This window comes from Lucilia sericata, unplaced genomic scaffold (genome assembly GCF_015586225.1).
Source record: "Lucilia sericata isolate MDLA Ls3-8-SP2 unplaced genomic scaffold, ASM1558622v1 Contig000112F_arrow, whole genome shotgun sequence".
Taxonomy (NCBI): Eukaryota; Metazoa; Arthropoda; class Insecta; order Diptera; family Calliphoridae; genus Lucilia; species Lucilia sericata.
Window position 1 is genome coordinate 657995 of NW_023994144.1, and position 25931 is coordinate 683925.

General features: G+C 29.1%; 1 protein-coding gene across 3 annotated transcripts in view; it reads right to left on the reverse strand.

The window, feature by feature from the left end:
- The window catches only part of LOC119600399 (RNA-binding protein Musashi homolog Rbp6), a 96337-nt gene that overhangs the window by 47607 nt on the left and 22799 nt on the right, over positions 1-25931 (reverse strand). For all 3 annotated transcript variants that reach the window (XM_037950590.1, XM_037950591.1, XM_037950589.1), the window contains exons 2-4: positions 14786-14868; positions 14554-14638; positions 7324-7359 (exon numbers count right to left, since the gene is read on the reverse strand). In XM_037950590.1, the coding sequence (XP_037806518.1) occupies positions 7324-7359; positions 14554-14638; positions 14786-14868 (204 nt within the window). The remainder of the gene's footprint in view (positions 1-7323; positions 7360-14553; positions 14639-14785; positions 14869-25931) is intronic.

Below are 25931 nucleotides of genomic sequence, written 5' to 3' on the forward strand. Positions count from 1 at the left end.
TAATATTTGTACCATATGGGTATCTTAATTAAGTAATGAGTTATGCGTGTTTAAGTGATTTTCGGGAGGGGACCTTGTATGGGAGCTATGACCAATTATGGACCGATCGAAAAAAAATTTCACAGTAATATTTCTGTGCATATGAGTAATACTTGTGCCAAATTTTATATTGATATCTTAATTTAGTAATGAGTTATGCGCGTTTAAGTGATTTTCGGGAGGGGACCTTGTATGGGAGCTATGACCAGTTATGTACCGATCGGAAAAAAATTTCACAGTAATATTTCTATGCATATGGGCAATTTTTATGCCAAATGTTATATGGATATCTTAATTTAGTAATATTTCTGTGCATATGAGTAATACTTGTGCCAAATTTTATATTGATATCTTAATTTAGTAATGAGTTATGCGCGTTTAAGTGATTTTCGGGAGGGGACCTTGTATGGGAGCTATGACCAGTTATGTACCGATCGGAAAAAAATTTCACAGTAATATTTCTATGCATATGGGCAATTTTTATGCCAAATGTTATATGGATATCTTAATTTAGTAATGAGTTATGCGCGTTTAAGTGATTTTCGGGAGGGGACCTTGTATGGGTGCTATGACCAATTATGGACCGATCGGAAAAAAATTTCACAGTAATATTTCTATGCACATGGACAATACTTATACCAAATTTTATATGGATATCTTAATTTAGTAATGAGTTATGCGCGTTTAAGTGATTTTCGGGAGGGGACCTTGTATGGGAGCTATGACCAATTATGGACCGATCGGAAAAAAATTTCACAGTAATATTTCTATGCACATGGGCAATAATTATACCAAATTTTATATGGATATCTTAATTTAGTAATGAGTTATGCGCGTTTAAGTGATTTTCGGGAGGGGACCTTGTATGGGAGCTATGACCAATTATGGACCGATCCACAGTGGTATAGGAAAAAAAAAAGAGGGAAATAATTCGGTAACTTCTAAACGGTTAATCCGATTTTAATGAAATTTGGTATGCACAAAAAGGAGGTGTTGTCGAGTTTAGGTTTTGAATTTGGACCTTATAGGCCAACCAGGGGCCCGGCGGGGGGTCCTCAAATTAGGACACCTCGGCTATGTTAAATTTTTAAAACGATCTTATTTCTTCATTTGAGTTCCGATTTAAAAAAAATTTCGTATATAGAATCTTCCCATCGAGCACTATAAAAAATGTCGTCGTAGCAGTAAATTATCTCTTATAGTTTAGGAGATATTCGCATTTGAAAATTAAAATTTTAAAATTTTTACCGTCCTTACTTTAGTTTTTTGATAATAGCGGGTCCAAATATTCCCGATTTTCGCCATTTTTTTTTATTCGCTTAACAACAAGTCTATATATCAAGCAGTGAAAGAATTATGTAAAAATCATGACTGAGTCCAAAGTTATAGGCATTTTAATTTAAAAAATTAAAAAAAGGCGATTTTTTGCCATTTTTTGGGGAAAAAAGTATCTTTTTCTTTTTAAGTTATCTAAAAAGTTTCTAAGAAGATGTATATAGAATTTATACTTTTTGAAAAGCTGACTTTACATAAAATACGATAAATGAAACAAAACCTAAAAATTTTTGATACCGAGGGGACCAGATCCATCCAAAAAAACCCTATTTTTTATATAAAATTCAATTTTGAGCAAAAATTCTCAAATCGCATAGTCGATATCAAATTATAGTGACCTGTTTTATATGACCCAATATGTTCTTAATCATTTTGTAACGGGTTTCGATAACCCCGCCCCTGGTATGGATATAATAGGCAAAAAACCAAAAAATCCCATTTTTGGGATTTTTTAAAACTTTTTTGGGAATTCCGGGATTTCTAATAAGAAAATTCGAAATTTTTATTTAATTTTGGATTTTGAGTAAAAAAATCTACCTAACTGTAAAATTTCATCAAAAAATATTCATAAATAAAATTTTTATTGCAATTTGAAAAATTTGTATCTTGGCAAAAACTGAATAAAAAACATTTTTTAATTTTTTTTAAAAAAGTATTCCGCGAATTTTTTAATTTTCAAAAATTATATACAGTTTTGAAAAATAGACAAAATTACCTTTCCATTGATATATAACATGCCTACCTAATGTTTTTTAAGTGACAAATTAATTAGGGAAAACTCAACATCTTTTAGAGAATTTACCTAGTACTATTATTTTCATCCATACATTTGTTAGGCATGTTTTACTACCTAAATTTTTATGAATTTTTACAGCCACTTTTTACGATTAATCTTTTATTCTTTATCCCTAAAAAAAATTAACAAGTATTTATTTTATATAAAAATAGTCTTTATTTATTTTTTTTTTATAAATTAATATAATTTTGTAAAATAATCGGTATCACAGTAGTCCATATCTAAAAGATAAAGTAAATCTTTAAATTCATGAATATTTTCAAATGCTAACGTTTTGTAGCAAATCCAACGTTTCCTTATAGTAGATAAAACAGGATCAGAAGATAGAATCAGATTATTAAAAATATCTTCATTTTGAGACTGCCTAGAACACTTCCTTGAGCTAAACTGATGAATATGCTTAAAGTCTCTATTCCTCGATTCTTGGGGTTCTTCTGTAAGCTCTCCTAAAGGCAGAATATTATGTTCTATGATGACCTTTCCATGACATAATATCTTGTGAACTGTTGGTGTCATTTCTTTCCAGGGATATAATTCCAAAAGTAATTTAGAAACTTTTGTAGAATACTCTCCAAATTTTGTTGCGTTCACTTTATGCTTGCTATTTATCGCCATTAGAATAATATTGACCTTTTGCAGTAAATCCATACTAATTCCGGTTATTTCGGAAGTAGTTTCAAAATGTTTAAAAAAACGTCTAGCGGTATTACCATCGTTTGTGCTTCCATATCCTGTGAGTGGTTTATCAATATTTAATCCCATCCGCTTTTTAAATTCCTCTTGAATTCTTCGTTTCTCACTGGCTCTCATTTCCATTAACTCCTTATTGTTATTTGCACTTTTGTTTGCATTTTCCGGTATGCTTCTGTACTTTAAATCATATGCTAAATGTAGAAAATGTTCCAGAAATCGTATGCGAGCATGTAGGGGGGATATTCCAAATTGTAATGTTTCCTCATTTATTGATCTTTGCTTGGAAATATTCGAAAATTCTGATTTTTTATCACCACATATGTAGCAGTACCAAGTAGATGATGTTCCTGTAATGGCATTTCCAACTTTCCCATCAATCATTGTAAGTTTTAAATCATAGGACATGTTAAACGAATAATTTTCTATTTCGATTGTTATAGGTTCCAAGTTTTTAATTTCTGCTTCAATACGATTTATCAAATCTTGCGTTGTTGTTTTGGATTCCTTTATATACTCAAAGCTTATTGGCCTACAAAAAGCTTTGGATCCTGGAGTCGAATTCTTCCAAATATCATCGAAACTGGTTGATGGAGAATCGCTGTCAGCATACTTTCGAATTCTTAATGGAACTAGCGATGCCATAAATACACTTTTATACTCGGAAGATGATTCACTTGTGTTGATTTGTTTATATTCCGAGAGTGCTGATAATCCATCACATCCCCACTTACAAATGAGTTGAAGATCACAAGAATTTATTTTTTTTAGTTGGTCTGAAGAAAAGTCAGAAGCAATCCTTAAAGCAGTATTTTCGAGTAGAGCGCCGAGTCCAATAACAGCCTTCCGATCAGTTATTTCAATAGGAGGTGGTATAATGCTTTTCTTCTTTTCATTTATTTTGTCATATGATGTTAAACCATCCTTTTTTCAGATAGCGCCTTTCTTAACGTTATGTAGTTATCACGACTTAATCCCAGCTGCAACATAAGCGCAATAGCTTCTTCCTCAGTGAACGTTGTATCAGATGATGGTGTGGGTATACTCTTTACAATTCTTTTCAGTCGTCTTGGTGATGCGGTTGGAAGAATATTTGCAATTTTTATGGCATCCAAAGGCTGTTTTTCTTTTCTTAACATTGCTTTAAAAGTGTCCGAAACTTCTTCGTTAGATAAGGTTTCTAGTGAAGTTGATAACCTTTTCCTCTTAGATTTTGAGCTCAAATCCTCATACTGCTTACAGGGAGCACCAACAGTTGATACGCAAATAGCAACTTCTACACATTCATCCAGCCAATCAGAAAATTTCGATCGAAATTTAGCAATGGAATACCGAACACTCTTCAGTTTTATATCAACTGATTTTATAAAATTTTCAATTTTACATATATCAGTTTTATCCACTTTATTTTTATGTGCAGTTTCAATATATTTCAATAAGAAGTTCACTTTATCTTGAAAAGGAGCTGAAGAGTGTTCAAATAAAATGGAGCACAAATCAATTTTTTTTAGTACGATCGCCATGGTTAGAAAATTACAAATAATTACAAACAGATATAAACCTGTCTTATATATTAATTACAGGTACTTAAATTAAATTATTTTTTAAAGGGTTATGATATTCTACCTAATATGTCTAACGTATCCTTATGTAATTAATTTTTCCTCAATAGGTCACTTTAATAAGCTACCTATTAAAGTGACCTATAGGGGTAAAAATCATTACAGTTTAAAAAATAATACCTGAAAATTTTTTAATATATGTAACAAATTTAAGAGTTAACGTTATGGATGAAAATAATAGTGCTAGGTAAATTTTCTAAAAGATGTTGAGTTTTCCCTAATTAATTTGTCACTTAAATTAGGTAGGCATGTTATATATCAATGGAAAGGTAATTTTGTCTATTTTTCAAAACTGTATATAATTTTTGAAAATTAAAAAATTCGCGGAATACTTTTTTTAAAAAAATTAAAAAATGTTTTTTATTCAGTTTTTGCGAAGATACAAATTTTTCAAATTGCAATAAAAATTTTATTTATGAATATTTTTTGATGAAATTTTACAGTTAGGTAGATTTTTTTACTCAAAATCTAAAATTAAATAAAAAGTTCGAATTTTCTTATTAGAAATCCCGGAATTCCCAAAAAAGTTTTAAAAAATCCCAAAAATGGGATTTTTTGGTTTTTTGCCTATTATATCCATACCAGGGGCGGGGTTATCGAAACCCGTTACAAAATGATTAAGAACATATTGGGTCATATAAAACAGGTCACTATAATTTGATATCGACTATGCGATTTGAGAATTTATGCTCAAAATTGAATTTTCTATAAAAAATAGGGTTTTTTGGATGGACCTGGTCCCCTCGGTATCAAAAATTTTTAGGTTTTGTTTCATTTATCGTATTTTATGTAAAGTCAGCTTTTCAAAAAGTATAAATTCTATATACATCTTCTTAGAAACTTTTTAGATAACTTAAAAAGAAAAAGATACTTTTTTCCCAAAAAAATGGCAAAAAATCGCCTTTTTTTAATTTTTTAAATTAAAATGCCTATAACTTTGGACTCAGTCATGATTTTTACATAATTCTTTCACTGCTTGATATATAAACTTGTTGTTAAGCGAATAAAAAAAGAAATGGCGAAAATCGGGAATATTTGGACCCGCTATTATCAAAAAACTAAAGTAAGAACGGTAAAAATTTTAAAATTTTAATTTTCAAATGCGAATATCTCCTAAACTATAAGAGATAATTTACTGCTATGACGACATTTTTTATAGTGCTCGATGAGGATTCTATATACGAAATTTTTTTTAAATCGGAACTTAAATGAAGAAATAGGATCGTTTTAAAAATTTAACATAGCCGAGGTGTCCTAATTTGAGGACCCCCCGCCGGGCCCCTGGTTGGCCTATAAGGTCCAAATTCAAAACCTAAACTCGACAACACCTCCTCTTTGTGCATACCAAATTTCATTAAAATCGGATTAACCGTTTAGAAGTTACCGAATTATTTCCCTCTTTTTTTTTCCTATACCACTGTGCGATCGAAAAAAATGTTCACAGTAATATTTCTGTGCATATGAGTAATACTTGTGCCAAATTTTATATTGATATCTTAATTTAGTAATGAGTTATGCGCGTTTAAGTGATTTTCGGGAGGGGACCTTGTATGGGAGCTATGACCAATTATGGACCGATCGGAAAAAAATTTCACAGTAATATTTCTATGCATATGGGCAATACTTGTACCAAATTTTATATGGATATCTTAATTAAGTAATGAGTTATGCGCGTTTAAGTGATTTTCGGGAGGGGACCTTGTATGGGAGCTATGACCAATTATGGACCGATCAAAAAAAATTTCACAGTAATATTTGTATGCATATGGGCAATACTTATATCATAATTTGGTAATGACAACAACAACAACAAAAATAGAAAAAAATAAAAATTTTGTGTACGAAATCAATTATAAGTAGTAATTGAATATACAATTTTTGTTATAGGTTGAACTTCAAAAAATAAAATAATTGAAAACGAGGTTTTGGTAATTGAAAACGTTTTTCAGTTTTTTTCTGTGTATTCAACGTAAAAAACTTAAACATTAAAAAATTTATTTAATATTTAATGTATTTAATTTTGATTAGGGTATGAAGACAAATTATTTTGTCCATCATTAGGTTGACAGACGGGCATTTCCAAATTGCCTAAAAATAGTGCTGGCCAATTAGATTATTGTCAAATATTCTACCATTAATCCAATAATGCCTAGATATGAGTTTTTAGGGTTTTCACAAACTGTAATGGCGCTTAGGTTGATTGACAGGAAGTCAGAATGACACCTGTCAATATTTCGCAGTAATTTGAACAACCACAGGCGTAGCGAGCGGAGGAAGGTCACAATTAAAGCAGGGGCTCAATGTCTATGCCGAGACAGTCGTCGTCTACTTCCGTGCCTGATGAATCGTCTTTAGCCTTAACACTATTTATACTTGATAGTCCTGGACATACATTTTGTTATTGATATAGATGCATTATATATTCAAAGGTCAATTTATCCCTCCTATAGATCTGTATAAGTTTGTTTTCTTAAGATATATTAATGTACATATCTATACTAAAAAGTGCAAATATCTTATTAAGTAATTCATAATATTTCTCAAAATGACATTTTTCAACTAAATATTATAATATTTTAAAGATTTCCAAACATTTCGGTTAACCGGTTTTTTTATACTCGGTTAACCGACAAACCGGTTTTCTAGAAATGGTCAATTTTGGGTTAACCAAAAAACCGGGTTTTCTAAAAGTCGGTTTTTTATAAACACTATCCACCTTAAAAAGGTATACATAAGTTATTCAATTTTAAGGATTGATTCAAATTTAGGTTAAATATTTAAACTAATTTGTTTTAAATTTAAAACTTGGTATATATAATTAAGAAACATGTTAATACTCACCTTCCGGTAATGTCCCTAGTCCCCACATGATGTTGTCTGTATTGTCGATAAATAATGAAAGAGAAAAATAAAAGCAAATATAAATATTACAAAACTTCGTAAAAATTTTCACTTCTGTTGATAAACAAATTCTAAAAAATAAAAAATATAAAAAAGTTGTAAATTCAAAAAAGTTGTATGTTTAGATATATATTTTTGTTCTCTGTTAAATAGAAAGTAATTCGCTAAAATTTTGCTTGTACGAGTACAATCTAAAACATTTAGAAACTAAAAATGTATCAATTGATTTAAATAAAAAATATGTAATTATAGATGTGTAAATATGTATGTTAACTAGTGTTTACTATAGTTATTTATTATTTCGTTATGTTTCACTATAGAAGATTTGACTAATGTTTTTTTTTTTTTTCAAAAATTATTGATTTTAAGAATTCTTTAAGTATCTCTCTGTATCCTACACTAAGACATAAACACATACTATCACACATATACATATATTAGACAAATACACAGATATATAAAGATAATTTCTGAGTTTAGTATTAATCTTATTTATAAAGATATTTTCAGACGACAAAAATGAGTGTGTACATTAGAGTGTCCCGAGGAACAGCATTTTTAAAGAATTTAATGTAGGAATACCTATCAATCGATGCGCATTAATGTACTGAACACGAAAAAAATAAAAAATATTTTTTTTCGAACGGTTCTCAGTTCACTACCAGCGATTGAAAATCCTGATCTCAGTGTTATTTGTGAAAAATAAAATGTCTTCGATTTTTTCAAAATGGGTCTCAAAAATTCCGTATTTTTCTGCTGATCTTTGTGGAGTATTTTTGGTCCACAGAATGATTTTTAGTGGGTTGGAGAGGCGTATTATTTTCGTAATAGGTGTCAAAATTGTCCTAATTTTTAGCTTATACAGAAAAATGTTTAAAAAACAGATTGGCATTTGGAACAGTTCATTTCAGAATTTTTTAGTTTTTTTTTTTAATAATATGCCCCTTGTAATACATTAAAATTATTTTTCCGGCGATAAGCTCAAAATTACGGAATTTTTCGAAAAGATTGCATTAAATTATTTTTGAACATATTGTACTGAGATCAAGATTTTCAATCGCAGGTGGGGAACTGAACTTTTCAAAAAAATTGTTTTTTATTTTTCTCGTGTGTAGTACATTAAAACGCATCGTTTGAGAGGTATTCATACAAAAAAGTGGTCCACGGGACACCCTAATGTACATATAAAAAATGTTTTGACATATGCGAATAGCCATTATTGCTGTCTGAAAATATTTCAAATTTATTTGTATTAATTTCTAAAGTGTAATTATAATTTTAAAAAGTTAAATTTTAAACTAATTTACTAAGTTTTTTAATATTAAAAATATTTCCAAACAAATCATTTCATTGATTTATTTGTTTTTGTTGTTGTCGTTATTTTAGAAAAAGTATTTGTTAAAAGTATATACTAAGATTGGCTAAAAGATTTTTGTTCGTTGTAATAATAAAAGTTTCTAATTTGTAACCTATTTTATAATTGCTGTTAATTTAAAAAATATTAGTATAAATGTTCGTTTAAACTAAAAACTAAAATATACTTAAAACTAAAATAAGTTAAAAAGTGGTGACCTTGTTAAACTAAAAAAAAATATTTGTTCACAAAACGGTCAGTTGAAAGAGGCGAATTGATAAGTAATTATTATTTAATATTATTATTATTTAATATTATTATTATTATTTAATATTATTATTATTTAATATTATTATTAATATTTTACTTCCAAATGCATTAAATATGATTTTAATGAATATACCGATTTAAATAAGTAAAAGTTTATGATATAAAAAATATAGATGTAACTATAATTTCCACATTCAACCGACGATTTTGTGCAACATACATATTTATACCCTACACCACTATAGTGGGTTTTGCTGATGTTTGTAACGTACAAATATATTGGTCCTACGCCTACCTTAAAGATTACCGATCGAATCACGGCTCTGAGTCTGGCTGGCTGTCCATGTAAACCTTGTGCGCAAGGTACAGGCCGCAATTTTCAAGATATTTTGATAAAATTTGGACCAAATGTGTTTTTCGGCAGAGGAAATCGGTCCATTATATCACAATTGGTATCACAATGAAATTCAGCATTATATAAAAATACATATATCCCTCCTTCAAATTTTATGAGGATCAGCTCATATTCGACCCTAACTCCCATACAAAGCCTATTTTAGAAAATTTATTTTTAATCAATAAATTATTTAAATACACCGGAATTTAGGTAAAATTAACCATAAAAGTTTCTCTATGAAAAATACATAATTTTTAAAATATACTAATGGTGTAGGGTACCATATGGTCGGTCATGCCCGACTATACTTTCCTACTTGTTGTTAATCTAAAACTTTTCTAATAAAAGTCATTGATCTTATTATTTTTTTTTTGCACTAAAACTATTATGATAATTTAGTACTTTTATGTATTTAGATTAAATATTTTTTTAATAGAATGAATTCATATTAAAAAACTTAAAAAGGAAAGACGTTTAAATAAATTAGTTAAAATAAAAATTAAAAAAAAAAATGACTATTGATAAACTACAACTAAAAAATACAAAAATACAAATTCTGAAAAATTTAAAATAAAAAATAAAACATCTATTTTAAAAATAATAAAAAATGTTTAATCCATTTTTGTTGCTGCTGTTGAATTGTTCTGGTGCTGTTGATTGGTATATTACAATTCCATTGACTTTCTGACGTTTTTGCACTATTTTTTTTCTTTTTTATATGTATGTATATTTAATTATCCTCTTAGAGCATCCTTGCAATAGTTTTTGAGGTAATTGTTGTTCTCTCTCTCTATTGTTAAATAGTATTTCACTGTTGTTGCTGTTTTTAATTAGTTCACCTTGCCCTCTCGCGCTTTATACAAACATATATTCATAAAGTATTGCACTTTTACAGGTTTTTCAACAATTGTTATTTGTATCTAGTTGTTTATTAAAAATTAAAGTGTCCTTTTTTTTGAAATATTAAACTTTTTCTAATTTAAATTGTTTTTTTTTATCAAGATAAAAAGAAGATTTAACTTTTTATATAAGAAACCAGTAATAAAATGATAACACCGTGCAACAGCATTTTTCACACACGAACCAAACCATATACATATGATAATTTATGTGCTAAAACTCCGTACTCAGTTTTTAATTTTCTGATCGTTAGTCCTTTTTAAATGACTTAAAAATTTGAAGTACATACACATTTCAAAATTCTCTATTAAATATTTGTAGTCATCCTATTATTACAATATGGGTATCAAATGAAAGAAGACAATTCCAGTAATTATATGTAGCATTTCATTTTATTTTCTAATCATAAAAAGATATAAAGAATATCCTTATAAAAGTTAATCCTTTATTATCCTCGAAATTTTATACAAAATTGTAAAAAAAAATATTCATAATAAAGACATTAGAATGGAGTACAATAGTCTCAAATTTGGTCTTCATAGCTCCATTTGTTTCATTTTTATATATTTTTGTTTGAATATCTCAAAAAAAAATTAATAAAATTTTCCACTCAAAAAATTTAAAATTTTTTTTTGTTAAAATAATATGGAGAAAATGATATTTTAGAACCGATTTTCATTATTTCCATGATAAAAAGTTAAAAAATAAAGTGGAAACTTTGAAAAATATGAAAGGATAAAAATCGATTAAGGATATATTTTTTTTATCTTGTCATGTTAAAATACCTATTATAGTTGTTGTAAATTCTATATATCTTTTAAAAATACCTTTGACCTCCCAATAATGTTATCAAAGTAGTTTATTATATATTTTTTGTTAAAAGCGCAAACGTATATCAAGCGCAATTAGTAAACCACGATATACATAAATACATATTTAAACAAGTAGGAAAGTATAGCCGGGCTGGCTGAACATATGACACCCTACACCAGTTTATTTTAGTAAAATATGATTTGATTTTATTTCAATTGCGACATATTGAAGAAAAACTAATTTTCTGAAAGTGGCTTCATATGTGAGCTACGGTCAAATACAAATATTTATGTAGCTTTTCATCGTTATATTAATGCTTATAAGTCAATTATGGAAGTTCAAGCCATATTTTAGTATTATAATTTATATTTATAATAATATCGCGCTTATCATATTATCCTGAAGAGGATTTTAGAGTTCAGAACAAGCATGTTCTAATATCAACACCTAAATCACTAAATCGTCTTAATTATACGAAATAAAATTTTATACATTTTAAGGCCTGTTATCTCAACCTCCGGTTATCGTTTAATTGGTAGATATTCTGCCTGAAAACTGTCAATTTAACGTTGGGATAAAAAAATTAACAGACATTGAGATAATGGGGATAGTTAAGTTTTATAAATAATAAATTTACAAAATCGTTTCAACAAACATATTTTTCAATTTGAATATAACTTAACTTTTAAATTATTTTTACAAAAAACTAATAAAGATAAGAAGATGAAATTTTGGAATCTGGAACTCCATATTAGTAAATTTGACATATATTTTTTATAAAAAAACTAACTATAGAAAATAAGGATATTACTGGATTACAGTTTTAAAGGAATTTTTTTTTTGTGTTTTTATTTTAACATTTTAAAATAATTTTATTCGTATTTTATTCATATCTCCTCTTTCAGTCGATACCCATATTGACCTATTAGACCCAACCAAATTTTAGCTAAATATAATTATACTTACTCTTCCTTTCAAACTTTAAAGTCCTTTAAAAAAATAAACGATCAGAAAATAAAAAACCTAAAATGTAATACAACTATATCAAGTATGTAGTTTTAAACGTATTTGGTCTTGCTCATGTGTGCAACAATTTTTCTCAATTTGTTGTACGATGTAATTTTTCTAGAAATGAGAGCAAACTTTTCAATTATTTGTTTTTTTTTTTTTTTTATACCTAAGCCATCAATTTTTTATGATCTTCCAACATTGATAATCTTTTCTAATGAAAAATAAAATTAGCGAGATAAAAATAAAATTAAGAATGTTCTAAGTATTGTTACACAAAAATTTCTACCTTCGAATCCTGGTTCTGTTCACTTTCACTTTACGGTTTTTACAAATTCTGTTGTTATTTTTTTATTAATTTTATCCACTACTTATATTCTACAAATTTGTATGCTTGTATTTAATAATTCGATTTGTGTGTCAAATTAGTAATTTCATATCGTCTACTTACATATAAATTATCGTTTTCTAAAAATATTTCATATACACACTTTGGCCTAAGAAAAACATCTACTTTTTCATGACACCTAATTTTTTAAATCATATTTCAATCGAATCGGAAAATTTGGCCTCTAAGCCCCTAGGGTTTTTTCTGATTTGGAAGATTACATTACGGTTTTTACAAAATGTATTTTTTATATATCGTAAATATTTAGAGTAATTAATCTTATAACTAAGTAAAATTATCTAATATGTTTTAAGGAAAAAGAAAGAAATAACATATTTTTCAGAAGAAAACTGATGTAATATGGGATATCTGTATTAATTCATCAAATATTCTTTTATTTAATTCCGAAAAAATCTTACAAGAATGTTAAAATATTCAAGATAAGTCTTGATCAATAAACGAAAATCAAAAACCCTTTACATTAAAATCAATTTCCTTTCTGAAAGTAGTTTTTTGTTTTTTTTTTTCATGTTCTGCAAATCAGTTCAACCGATTGCTAAAAACATTATATGCTTTTAAAGTTTTCAATAGACTAATTACATTTAAGTTAATGTTAAGAGGAAAAATACAAATGTGTAATTGAAACATTTAAAAGTCCTTTAAATACCTATGAATGAAATGGTTTTAACATAACTCTAAAGATCATATAATAAAGATTAAAGGACCTTTCGTTTGTTTGTTTGATTTAGATATTAAATGTTAAACTAAAACACTAAATGCAAATGGTTAGACAAAACACAATGTTTCTTTTCTTTCTTTTTTTTAGATTAATTTTTGGTATTATAGTTTTATGGTAAATTTTTCTTTTGATTTAAGAGGTTAAATATTCATTAATAATTTTAAACTAAACCTAGTGGTTTATGTTTTTTTTTTCTTGTTTGTTTGACTTTGAGCATTAATTTACAAATACTTGTATATTTTTGTTTAAATAATGTTAAGTTTTAGCAATAATAGTAGCAGTAGTAGTACATATTAAGTTAAACATACATACAATAGATTAATTAATTTTTTTGAATTGAAATAAACATTCAAATTAATGTCCAAATTTGAATGTTTATTTTGTTAAGTAAGTATTATATGAATACAACTATAAATAATATTTAAATGAGAAATGAATAAATGAAAATTTTTGTAATTTAAAAATCGGTAAAATCAATTATGGACGTGTTAGTTGTGTTAGTACCGCTGAAGGTGGTCAGATTCCAAGGGTGTTCGTGCCCTGTAATTGATAGAGAGTTGCGGTGGGCATATCTAGACCCGGTACCGATAGTAAATCGGTGAAGGGATAAGTTAGGGTGGCCGAAGCTGGTCTTAATTGGGCTTGAGCCGATGGTGCAGAAGCGGCAGCAGCAGCTGCGGCCGCTGCTAAAGAATTATTTGTATTGGCAGGTCTAAGTTGTGTAGCAGCTGCTGCTGCTAACAAACGCTTATAGCCAACCATAGCAGCGGCATCGTATAAAGCCGAGGCCTGATGTGGATTGGAAGCGGCTGCAGCCGCAGCATATTGCAAAAGTGAGTGACCAGTTACGGCCGAGGGATTGGGTGTTGTTGTTGAAAGTGGTATGAAAGTATGGGAGGGTTGAGCACCGGCTGCGGCGGCAACTACAGCGTTTGCCAAATTCTGCTGTTGTTGTTGCTGTTGGTGTTGATGTAATTGTTGTTGCTGATTAGCGGCAGCTGCAGCTGCAGCCGCAGCGAAATGTGTTGGCAACGGATATGGCGTATAACGCAAAGAAGTGTTAGAGTGCACACTAGTACCGCTACCACCACCACCCGAACCAACACCACCAAACAGGGTTGCATGTGTATGAGCATGAGCGTGATGATGATGTACGCCGGGAAGAGCAGTAGCTGCTGCTGCCATGGCAAAATTACTACCAAGTATACCAGCAGCTGTAGCACTACCACCACCACCAGCGGCACTTGCAGCAGCGGCAGCTGAACTAGTGTTAGCATTACTGCTCCAAACTACCAACTCACCGTAAGCAGAACGGCCAGCAGCACGAGTTTTAGCCAAATTTGCTGGTAACATTACTTCTTTCGGTTGGGCCTTCTTGCACTCGACCTGTAGACAAACAAATAATTCATTAATTATTATTGAAATAACCCCAAAAATGAGAAGGAAATTGTTTTACAGCATGCCATTTAAATACGTATAAAGTGGACGACGGACTGCTAATTAAAGAAAATTAGAATACATATTTTAACTTACCATTTTATTATTTATCTCATGGAAATGAATTTCACAAACTTTATCTACAACGTCTTCACTTTGAAATGTAACGAAGCCAAAACCTGCAACGAGAACAAAAAGACACAACATTATTAAAGTTCTCCTATACAACAATGGACACATAAATAAACCAATATATTTAAAAAAAAAAAAAACGAAAATAATTAAAAAAAAAAAAACCGACAGTGTGTCAGTTCACGCAGAAACTAATTATTTTAAATACCAATTCCATAGACGAGTTTTATTTATAGGATAATATTTCGGTTAGAGATTTAAGAAGTTTCAAGTTTTTCAAGTTTCAATTCAAAATTCTATTCAGTACAATAAGTTTTCTTAAAGCTAATACAATTCATTTTCCACTTTTCTTACATACTAAAGGTATCTATCAAGAGCTATAAATACAAACTAAAATATAGCCTTGCTATGTCAATCATTCGAAACTTTCTTTTCACTTCAAGTCTATTCCCAAAAATGGATTAAAAAAGGGTACATAGAGATTTAAGAAGAAATGTTAGTTAGAATAAAATAAATTCCATTATCTACTATACATACAGTGTCTCACTGCAAAATAATTAAATTAATCTGTTATATTATATAGACAGTGGAGGTGTCCAAAATATATCGATTTTGCACAGATGGATCTTATATTGTTTATTAGTGTCTAAAACTTACTTACTTTTAGTCAAATCGGATAACGATAACCCGTGCGGAAATTGTTTGAAAAGTGTAAAATAGGACTTTTTTTAATTTCTTCAAAAATTGAGCTATTTAAATTATCTTTTCTTAACAACAAAGTTATTGACAATTTCCCAAGCCAAATATTAAAAATCGTGCATTTTTTGCATTGTTTGGTCTTTGTCTTGCATGCAGATGTGGTGTAAACAAAAATATCTACACAAAAAAAAAAAAAAAACGAGTAAAATATGAATTAATTATTCCTTTTTGCTACATATTTGTGAAAAGAAAATGCCTTATTTGTTGTTCGTTAATAGGGGTTTCACGGTGGAAGTATCAGTTTATTAAATTAAAAACGACAACTTTATTGATCTTTTTCTTAATACAAAATGTTTCCAAAACGGATTAAATATAAAGTTTATATAAAGTTATTTATGCTGAATTTCATCGTGATATTGATGCAATTAAGAGAATTATTGAATTAAAGTCGCTTGCTTAAGGAGGATTAGCATGAGGACTAGGGTCAAATAAATCTTTAGTGATACTGCTGATTCTTTAGACAATACGGTCGTATTTGAACCTAGTTCCCATACAAACCATCCTTCAAAAAATGAATTGGATTCTATAATTCTCCTCTTAATATTAATATCACGATGAATTCAGCATAAATAACTTTTATCCATCAAATTTTTCGAGGATCGGCTCATATTTAACCCTATCCCCAATATAAAGCATCCTTCAGAAATCAGTTTTTGAACAATTTTGTATTAAGAAAAATAATGCTAAGGGATTTTTAAAAACAAAGTTGCGTTTTTCTCATGAATAGACATGTGTTTCTAATCAATTAAAAAAAGTACGGTTACTTTCAAAACACATCTCCAAACTTGGACAACGGTGCAAACTAAAAAATTTCAGACACATATTGTTGTTCTACTGGGATCCACCTTTCAGAAAAATAGTATCATTTCCCAGGTATTTATTTTTGTCGCATTCTGATATTTGAGACATCATTCGCTTAAAAATTAGTTTTTTGCGTACATATTTTTATTGAAAAAAAATGTTTACCAACACTGAAAATAATCTGAAAGCAAATGTTTTCCATACCAAGGGTAAGGGTTGGGCAAACTGTGTTATTTGTATACCCTTCACCATCGTGAGAAGGGTATTAATGTCGAAGTGTTTTCCGTGAAAACCTGCCGTGTTGGCCTATTTCACGGTGGTATTTTCCAACCACGGGGTAAGCTTTTGTGATGACTCACCACCGCCCCATTGGGCTTCTTACACGCGGGTGGCAATTTACGTATATGAAATTTTCGGTCCAGTATACGTGCACTTTGCTCAAGTAATTGAGCTATCTAATCTATGACCATTGCTGCCCCGTTGCTTAACTTCCGAAATGCAAAAACATCACTTCCGTTTACAACCACGCAGATGGTATGGCCTCTGTTGAGTCGGCAATAGCACCTAGAGACGTTACCGGTAGACCGAAGTGCGAATCCATCAAATAATAAGTATGAACAGAGTTTACTCTGAACATACCTGGACATGGAAGGAAAATTTAACGGTATCACTTGTACATATACAGGATGAATGTATACATATACATTAGAGTGCTCCAAAAAAACGAAGTTGCGAATTTTGCCGTCTCCCCTTCTAGAATTGTTCTCTGGTTTGTAAAACTATCTCATACAAAAATATAGGCTGAAAGGATAACTTTAACAGGTGCCGCAACGGCTCTGAAGTTTACAAGTGCATTTACAAGGGGAAAATACCGAATTTTTCAGTTTTTGCTCAAAGTTGGCCATTTAGTAATAAATTTTGAAAATGGCTTGAAAACTTTAAAAGTTATTGCAAATTCCCCAGGCCATTAACGTGTCTCACAGCACATGAATTCGAAATGTGACAAAAAATATTACTTTTTTTGGGATATATTCTAAACAAAACATTTTGTTACTTAAAATATATATAATAATATTAAATATATATCCGAAGTTTAATTAAAATCGGACATTTTTAACCCATAAACTGTGGAGTTCAAAGGTCATATTCTGCAATATTTGGGAATTCTTAGTGTACCAATAAAAAAATAATATTTATTTGACGGTAATATTTACCAAAAATGGCTGGAATTTATTGTATATACTCCGATATTTAAAATAGTGTAAAAAATGGTAGATGAAATCTTTAAGACACTTGGGAACAATTTAACACCAAAGCTCAAAAATTATAATTAGAGGAATAACAGAAATATAACAAAAACCCATTTTGACTGTGCAGTTAACTTGAGGTGAACATTTTTAAAAGAAAACCTTTATGTAATCCTTTTCTACGGTCGATTTTCAATCCAATATGTTTAAAAATACAAACTTTATGTGGTCAAAAAGGGTTAATTCATAAGCTTTTACACCTAATATATCATTTTTTGTATTATTTCTGTTATTCGTCTAATTATATAGAGCATTATTCAAATGGATAATGTTTTTACGATTTTTTTTTTAACTTCGGGGTTAAATTTGTCCCATGTAATTTAAAGGGTTAACTTTACTTTTACAGCTGTTATTTTAAACATAAGACTTTACACTAAAAATTCCAGTCATATTTATTAAATATGGCCAAGAAATAAATAATATTTCGGCATGGTATACTGAGAATTCACAAATTTTGCAAAATTTGACCTTTGCCCGATTTGAATAAAATTTGGAATATATATTTTATATTATCTGGTCTTAAATACTCTTAAAATACTTTGTTTAAAACGTGCAACAGTAAAGAACTAAAACGTATTCTCTAAAATTTTACAAAAATAATGCGATTTTCCCGAAATCCGCAGAGTTCAAATCGCAGGTACAGCTAAACTGTAAGAATTATTGATCTAATTTTTTCACCGTATTATTCACTTATCTGTTGTCCATAAATCCCCATGAGACATTCTAAAAAATTTTAAACTAGTTTAACAAAGTTTCAAAATAACTGAAATTGGAGATTTGAAACGGCCGTTGAAAAATCAAACTTTTTTGACCATAGCTGACAACAAGTTCGCCTTGTCACTGAAAAAAAATTAAAATTTTCCCCTTGTAAATGCAGAGCCGTTGCGGCACCTGTTAACGTTATTCAATCAGCCTATTTTTTTGCATGACATAGTTTTACAAGCCATAGAACAATTCCAGAGGGGGGACGGCCTGTCGCATAAAATTTTTTTCCTTCATACAAGCTTGGATCACTCCAAGCTTGTTTGGATTTTCAATCCAATATGTTTAAAAATACAAACTTTATGTGGTCAAAAAGGGTTAATTCATAAGCTTTTACACCTAATATATCATTTTTTGTATTATTTCTGTTATTCGTCTAATTATATAGAGCATTATTCAAATGGATAATGTTTTTACGATTTTTTTTTTAACTTCGGGGTTAAATTTGTCCCATGTAATTTAAAGGGTTAACTTTACTTTTACAGCTGTTATTTTAAACATAAGACTTTACACTAAAAATTCCAGTCATATTTATTAAATATGGCCAAGAAATAAATAATATTTCGGCATGGTATACTGAGAATTCACAAATTTTGCAAAATTTGACCTTTGCCCGATTTGAATAAAATTTGGAATATATATTTTATATTATCTGGTCTTAAATACTCTTAAAATACTTTGTTTAAAACGTGCAACAGTAAAGAACTAAAACGTATTCTCTAAAATTTTACAAAAATAATGCGATTTTCCCGAAATCCGCAGAGTTCAAATCGCAGGTACAGCTAAACTGTAAGAATTATTGATCTAATTTTTTCACCGTATTATTCACTTATCTGTTGTCCATAAATCCCCATGAGACATTCTAAAAAATTTTAAACTAGTTTAACAAAGTTTCAAAATAACTGAAATTGGAGATTTGAAACGGCCGTTGAAAAATCAAACTTTTTTGACCACAGCTGACAACAAGTTCGCCTTGTCACTGAAAAAAATTAAAATTTTCCCCTTGTAAATGCAGAGCCGTTGCGGCACCTGTTAACGTTATTCAATCAGCCTATTTTTTTGCATGACATAGTTTTACAAGCCATAGAACAATTCCAGAGGGGGGACGGCCTGTCGCATAAAATTTTTTTCCTTCATACAAGCTTGGATCACTCTAATATACATATATATGATATGGAAAAAATAATAATATAATAATAAAAAAATAATAGAAGCGAACTTAATTTGTGGTAAAACCTTACTTTTACCCGCTAGAATTTGATGATTAGTATCTCAAATAAAAGGTATTTAACTCTGCCTTCATATGATATATATATATTTTCTTGCTCTAACGTATTTTATTGGTATTCAAAAAAATTGGAATTGGAGAAAATAATAGAAACGATTCATAGTATTCCATATATAATTTTGAACATTTTAATTATAAATGAAGTTCGTAATATAAAAATATACTTTTTCCTTTGTTTTTTTTATGATAAAGTTTGTTTTTTACCGCTTAATTTGCTGTATGGTTCCTGACAGCTGATTCAGGGGTTGCACACTCAAAATTTCTTAAATAAAATAAACAGCTAATTAAAGAAATTACTTTACATTGTTGAATTTTATATACAATTAGTTTTTGAGAAGTTTTCTTGCCAAAAAAGTTTTAGATCCACTTATAGAGATAATATTTCAATTTTGTGTAATTTTGCCCACTTCAAGAGGTTTAAAAGAGACTTTAATATCAAAGACAACCATGAAAAATAATTTAAAGTTAAGTTAAATTTAACACAAAAAGTTAAAAATATTTTTTTAAATTCGTCCTTAGTAAAGGAATTAATACTAGTATAGATACAATACGATCTAATCAAAAAAATAAAACAGAAATTTTTAAAATGTGAAAAACAAAATATGCTTTTTATATTTTTTTACTTTTCTAAAGTGTAATACGTTTATTTTGTTACGTTTTGATGTTTTAAAAAAATTATAGGGCACATTTTAACTAAACTTATTTTTAATTCCCAAACAATAACCTACCTAAAAATCAAGATGAATTTAATTTTGTTTTTTAATTTTTTGAACTGTTTGTGTGAAATTTAAATTAATTTAATATTATTTCACCAGTTTGTCGAAATACTTTGATATTTAAGTCCTCCTAAACCGGATTGAATCGCAAAAAATATTGCTCGAAACTTGGCCCAAAAATCTGTGGATTGTCATTATCTATAGTTGGATCTAGAACTTGTTAGTTTCGAAATCTTCTAAAAAACAAATTTTATATAAAATTTAACAATGTAAAGTAATTTCTTTCACTATCTGTTAATTTTATTTAATAAAATCAACAGATAGTTAATAGCTTCCAGAACCATAAAAAACAAATTATGTTTTTATATTAAAAACTTAATTTAGAAAAAAAAGATTAGACAGTGAAAAACTGAGTACCCAGTTCTTCTGTATGCAATCTCTGCTTTTACGAGTATTTGGTTTTGTTCAAGTCCAAAAAGTAACACGGATTTCTTTGTTTATCAAGAAATTATTTTTTTAATAGTAGAGTAATAATACGTTTTTTAGCGACTTAACTAATAATGCTATAGGAACCGTATTTAAGTATGTGGTTTTAATATATATTTTATGAAGAAAAATATATTCAAAATTTTCAAAAGAGGTTTTAGTAAGAGTTTTCATTTAAACGCTTAAGTTTACCATTTGTGCAAGTGGGCAAGTTTATTCAACTTGTTTCATGAAACCCCTGTTCAAATTCTGTTCAATAACAATATTTATAAACATTTGAAAAAAAAATTTCAAACGAAATCAAAAAATAAAAAACAAATTATTTTAACAAAAAATTGTACAAAATATGTTTAAAATGTGAATATTCAAGTCCATAAATTCAAAAGTGAACAATAGTGAACGGATTTATTAAATGCACAATGAGTTTGCTCAAGTTTGTCGCTCAAACTTATAAGGGTTGTGCAAATCAATTTCCATACAATTCAATTGCGAAAATGGAAACATGCACAGGTTGCACAGTTTACGAGGGTTTTGAACGTTTAAACGAAAACCCTTAGAGCGGGTTTTTGAGATGGTAATCAAATGCCAATTAATAATCAGATTAGTTAATCTAAAAATAAATTTAATCTTATGTTAATCCCCTTTTATGTTTTTGAGTACAAGATTAAACTTCGCAGTGTTGCCATACAAAACAACAGAAAACTTTACTGTTTGTTATCAAAACAATGCATATTTTATAAAAAAGAAGAAGACAATTGTAAATTTAATATGAAAATTAATGAAAACTTAAATTAAAAACAAAAAAATGTATTTTGAAGGGTCCATAATTTATACTAATCAATAAATAGAACATTTTAATGTTTATATTTATAAAAATTTTATTATATTTTTTGCATCAGCTGTTTACACTTTTGCATTTCGTGCTTAAGATTAAACCACCTCCATTGGGCGCTTAAACTTGCAAACAAAATTAACTAATTGATTACTCAAAAACATCTTTCGAGGATTAATTTTAATTTAATCGCTAATCTTTCACCTAAAGATTTTGGCCCTTAGTATATATTTTTCAAATAATTTTTTGGAGAAAAATATATTGAAAATTTTCAAGGATAAAAGGGATGAAATTTTCAAAAGAAGATATACATACATACTTGACTCAAATATGTTTTTGAATTTATTATCCTTATTTAAAAACAAAAGTTGTCAAGCTAGATCACGTAAACATTAAATTGAGACCAAGATTAATAAAATCGAACAATTTATTTATAAATTTAAAATATTTAACTTCATGCCTTTGAGAAAAAGTTTTTCTGCATTTGAGAAAAAATTTCGTTATAATCTAAAAATTAACGATTTTAAAAATTCTTTAAAACTTTGAATTTTGTATTTATTCAAAGAGTATTTGTACCAAATTTCTCCAAATTAAAGAGGGTAATTTGCGAACCCTGTTTGAAATATTTTTAAACGGCCCTTATATAAAAAACTAAACTAGAATGAAAATAATTGTTAATATTTAAAGAAATATATATATAAATCCCCAAAAATAGCGCAACATTTATAAAAAAAAATCCCCAAATTTTATGAAAATCCCTCCCCAACGGAATCTGTCCCTAAATAAATCTTGAAATCCCCAATTTGGGAGTTATTTGATTTCAAATACGCTACTTCTGAAGTCATACTCAAGAAGTAATTTTAATGTTATTTTTTGGAAATAATTTGCAAGTGAAATTGTAGTATAGGATACAACTAATTTGACTTACATAAATAATATTAACATTAATAATAGACACATATAATACAAAAAATGTAAGAACAAACCAGTGAGAGCGTTATGTTCGGCTGTGCCGAAACTCATATACCCGCCATCAAACCGTATGCCGTAAAAGTAATGCTCCCCTATAAACATCAGGGTGATATTTGGAATATGGCTTAAGTCAATTATGGACCGAGCTCTTTTGAACTAACAAAATATTAATTTTTAAAAACAATATATTTTTGTTCAATTTTTAAACCGTGAGCGTATGAGTAATTTTCTGAAGAGGACCTGCGTCAATTATGAACCGATACTAATAAAATTTTGTACATAGATTTTCACAATACTCGTATTTTAAATAAGGAAAACTCATATTTTAATAACCAATACTCTTTCCTGAAGGGAACCTTTTATAGGGGCTAGGGTCAGTTATAGATCAGTCCTCATTAAATTCGGAATGAAGAATTATGTTCCTAAGTATATACTTTTTTATGTCGATTTTCATCCCTGTAATTTTCTGAATCCTCCCCATCAAATTTTCTAAAGAGGACCTTATATGAGGGGTATGGTCAATTATTGATCTATCCTCATAACGTTTTGTAGACCTATTTTGGTTCATATAAAACTTGTTTACATTGAATATCATAGATGTACTCGCATTTTTATGCCAGTAATTAGTGTTAATGTATTTTTCTAGAGGGGCTCATATGCGGGGTAGCGTCAATTATGGACCGATCCACATACAATTTGTTAGAGAGATTTTGGCTCGCGTGGAACTTACTTGTGTCAAATTTTATCGCTATACTCGTATTTTTTAACCAGTAATGAGTGTTAAAGTCATTTTCTGAAGGGGACCTTGTATGGTAAGTTATGGACGGATTCTTACTAAATTTGGTAGTAATGAGCGATATAGTAATTTTCAGAGGGGGCCTTATATGGGGGGTAGGGTCATTTATGTGCCGATCCTAAAAAAAGTAAGTTGAGAGGTTTTGGTCCGTAAAAAACTTACTTATACCAATTTTATCGCTATACTCGAATGTTTTGGCCAGTAATGAGTGTTAAAGTAATTTTCTGAAGGGGACCTTATATGGGGGTAGGGTCAATTATGCACCGATCCTCAAAAAATTTGGTAGAAAAATTTGGCTCATATGAAACTTATTTATGTCGAATTTCATCGCTATACTCGAATGTTCTAAAACAGTTATGCCCGTTAAACCTGTTTTTTGGAGGTCCACATGTATGGGGGCTATCCTAAAACGTGGACCGATATTGTTCATTTTCAACACCAAACAAACCTTAGCAATAGAGAATATTTGTGCAAAATTTCAACTGTATAGCTCATCTCGTGTGGGCCCTATCGTGATTTCAATAGACAGACGGACGGACATGGCTAGATCGTCTTAGAATTTAATAAGGACCCAGAAGATATATGGGTCTAACCAATATATCGATGTGTGGGGTATAAACAAATATATCGTCAGCATTGAAAAAGTGGAATAATTTGCGCTTCTTTGGAAGTCATTTAACATCACTCCCAAAAAGGTAAAAAACTCACTTAGTGCTACTTTTGGTGGTGAATGTTATTCTTTTGGAAGTACATACTTCGTTTTATTCACAGATTTCGTTTTTGCTGGCTGTTATGTGTAACTTGTACAGTGTGGATGTACATATATATTTTGCATTAAGTTTTTTAAAAAGTATTTTAGTTTTGTTTAAAAGAATTTTGCTTCCATATTATACAACTACCATTGGGAGTTTCGGGTCTTTTTGTTTGGACACAAATAGGAAATAAGCTAAAACTCAGTTGGTTGATAGTCTGTTTCTTCATACTTTTTTTTTATTTTAGAAAGTTTTATGAATATTTAACTGACTGAAATTTTTATACCCTACACCACTTTAGTGGGGAGGGTATATTGGGTTTGTGCTGATGTTTGTAACGTACAATAATATTGTTCCTATACCCATTTTAAAGTAGAAACATTTTCAGAATCGATTAGCGTATGTATGTCTGTCCGTCCATATAAACCTTGTAATCAAACTACAGGTCGGAATTTTGAATATAATTTGAAATTTGGTATATGATCTTCTATTGTACCATAGACGAAGTCTATTGAAAATGGTTAACATCGGTCCATTATTTCACCTGCCCCCAAACAACTGAACCCCCCGAATAGGACCTTTAAGTTCATAATTATATTTAATATACTCGTATCTCGACAAAAAGCTGAAGAAATAAGTTCTATTGTAGCCTTGATGAACCTGATGAATTTTATAATGATAGGGCCTATACAAAGCCCCCTTCAAAATTTGACTTAAATGTACACAATTTTATTCAACAATAAATAGATAAAGTATATCTTAGGCAAGGTACAATTCAACTTAAATGCTTTATTATGAAAACTACATCACATTTGATTAATATAACTGGTGTAGGGTATTATATGGTTGGCCTCGTCCGACTATAATTTCTTACTTGTTAAGAATATGACTAGTAGTACTTCTTATTGCAAGTATGTAATTGTATATGTTCTTATTGTTGTTGTATTATTTTAAAAATAACTGATACTATTACAGGCGGTCCCGGGAGGGCGTATTCCATATTGTAGCGTTGGAACTGTAGATTGTTGCTAACTTAGTTTGCTGTACCAATGTTTTAGTTTTTTCTATTTATTATAAAGTTGATGAAGTTATGGATGGATTTTTGGAAGTTTTTGACTGCGAACTTTTAGACAGACCACAATGTGAATTTCGTTGTTGTTTTGACCGAAAATAAAATACAAAATAAATTCTCATACATAAATAAAAAGTGGCTTTGTAAATTTTACTGGTGAAATGTTTTTTTTTTTTTTTTTTTTTGTTAAGGGCTGGTTGCAAGGTAATAGCAAATAAGAATTATAATGTTTACATAATAAATTTAATATAAGTAAGCATTCGGTATAATGTAGTTCTTTTTATATATTTTTTTCTTATTCAGAAAATCTGGTCAATAGTTTTCAGTTGAATTGAGTATGAGAACAGAACTAGTATATGGGCATTTCCACCGAAAAGTTCAAATTTTATTAAATTAAAGACCCCAAAGTGACAATGACAAATCAGAATCAAACGTTGGAATATAATATTTCAGCCATATTTTTCACCTTTAGTAAAATTGTTTTAATGGTTTTTATTTTAATAGCTAATTTAATTTAAGTAGACTTTTATCAAATCGTTATGATTTTACAGCTGGTTAGTGGAAGAA